The following is a 1,102-nucleotide window of genomic DNA, read 5'->3' as shown; positions in this document are numbered from 1 at the left end:
TGCGCAGCGCTACCCCCATCTTCGTTCCAAGCTCATGCCAAGAAGCTGCGGCGCGACGGTTGTTCGAGAAGCACCAGCAGCTGCGCCATCCAAACCTTCTGCTCTGTCTTGGCTTCTCAGAGTCAATCGAGGGTGGAATGATGTCTATCTGGGAGTTCAGCCCTGGCGGCACACTGCGTGAGCTCATTTTCCGCTATCCACGTGTAAAGGCGGTGACCATCAACCGCTTCGGTCTTCACGCCCTCACCGCTCTGTCGTATTTACACGAGCGGGGAATCGCGCACGGCGGTGTGTGCCTCGACAACGTGCTCGTTAGCGCGGATGGCAAGTGCCGCTTAACTGGGCACTCAGGTGACAGGAAAGCGGCATGCGAGCTCTTCTACGTACATCAAACGTGCTACATAAGTCCACGAATGGCCACTGGCGCTCTGCCCACTCCGCAGTGTGACATGTTTTGCTTTGGACTCTCGACTATCGAGGCATTGACAAAGGAGCCCTGCTGGAAGTGGGCCACCTGCGAGGATGGCCAGTCGTTCGGGACTTCAGCAGAGCTCGCAGAGCTAATGAAGGCTGGCGGGAAGCCGTTCAGCGATGCGCTGGTGCAGGGCCGTGTCGTAGTGAATGTAGATCTCCTGAGAGGTTCGGATGTGGTCGACAACTACAGCAGAAATGTAGTGGAATCCATCATACGTTGCCTCTCACTTGACCCTTCCGAGCGCCCCACTGCGATGGAAGTACGGGAGACGAGCAAGGAAATGCTGCTGCAGGCTGGGCTCACATTGGAGGAAGACGAATTGGCTGTCTCTACTTCCGACGATGATACATGTGATTGAAGTCGTGAGTTATGGGCTGGTACGCAAAACATGTCCCTTGAGAGTCGAGTGGAAAGTGTCACTGGACCAGCTCGCAAGCGTTTCTTCCATCGACATGACGTCCACGTCATGTGGTCTGTGCCTGGGTGTGGTAGCGTCTTGGAACGCAATAGGCCTGCGTGGATAAGTCGTGGATGAACTGTTCCTTCTCGATTTCTATGTGCGCATCGCCGCTTTGTCAGTGTACAGCGTGGCGTCTGGTGTTTTTCGTTTCTCGTTTTACTCGTGTT

At 55.4% G+C, this 1,102-nt stretch overlaps 1 protein-coding gene across 1 annotated transcript in view; it reads left to right on the top strand.

Moving 5' to 3' along the window:
* Positions 1-833, top strand: part of LPMP_311710 (protein kinase-like protein) — a gene marked incomplete at both ends in the record, with an annotated part of 4,444 nt that extends 3,611 nt beyond the window's left edge. Inside the window, one exon of the mRNA XM_010703259.1 lies at positions 1-833. Coding sequence (XP_010701561.1) covers positions 1-833 — 833 coding nt within the window.
* Between the last annotated feature and the right edge of the window lie 269 nt (positions 834-1,102).

The sequence above is a fragment of the Leishmania panamensis genome, assembly GCF_000755165.1.
Source record: "Leishmania panamensis strain MHOM/PA/94/PSC-1 chromosome 31 sequence".
NCBI classification, from domain to species: domain Eukaryota; phylum Euglenozoa; class Kinetoplastea; order Trypanosomatida; family Trypanosomatidae; genus Leishmania; species Leishmania panamensis.
Note: the sequence above shows the minus strand (reverse complement) of the source record. Positions and strands in the feature narration are given on the sequence as shown.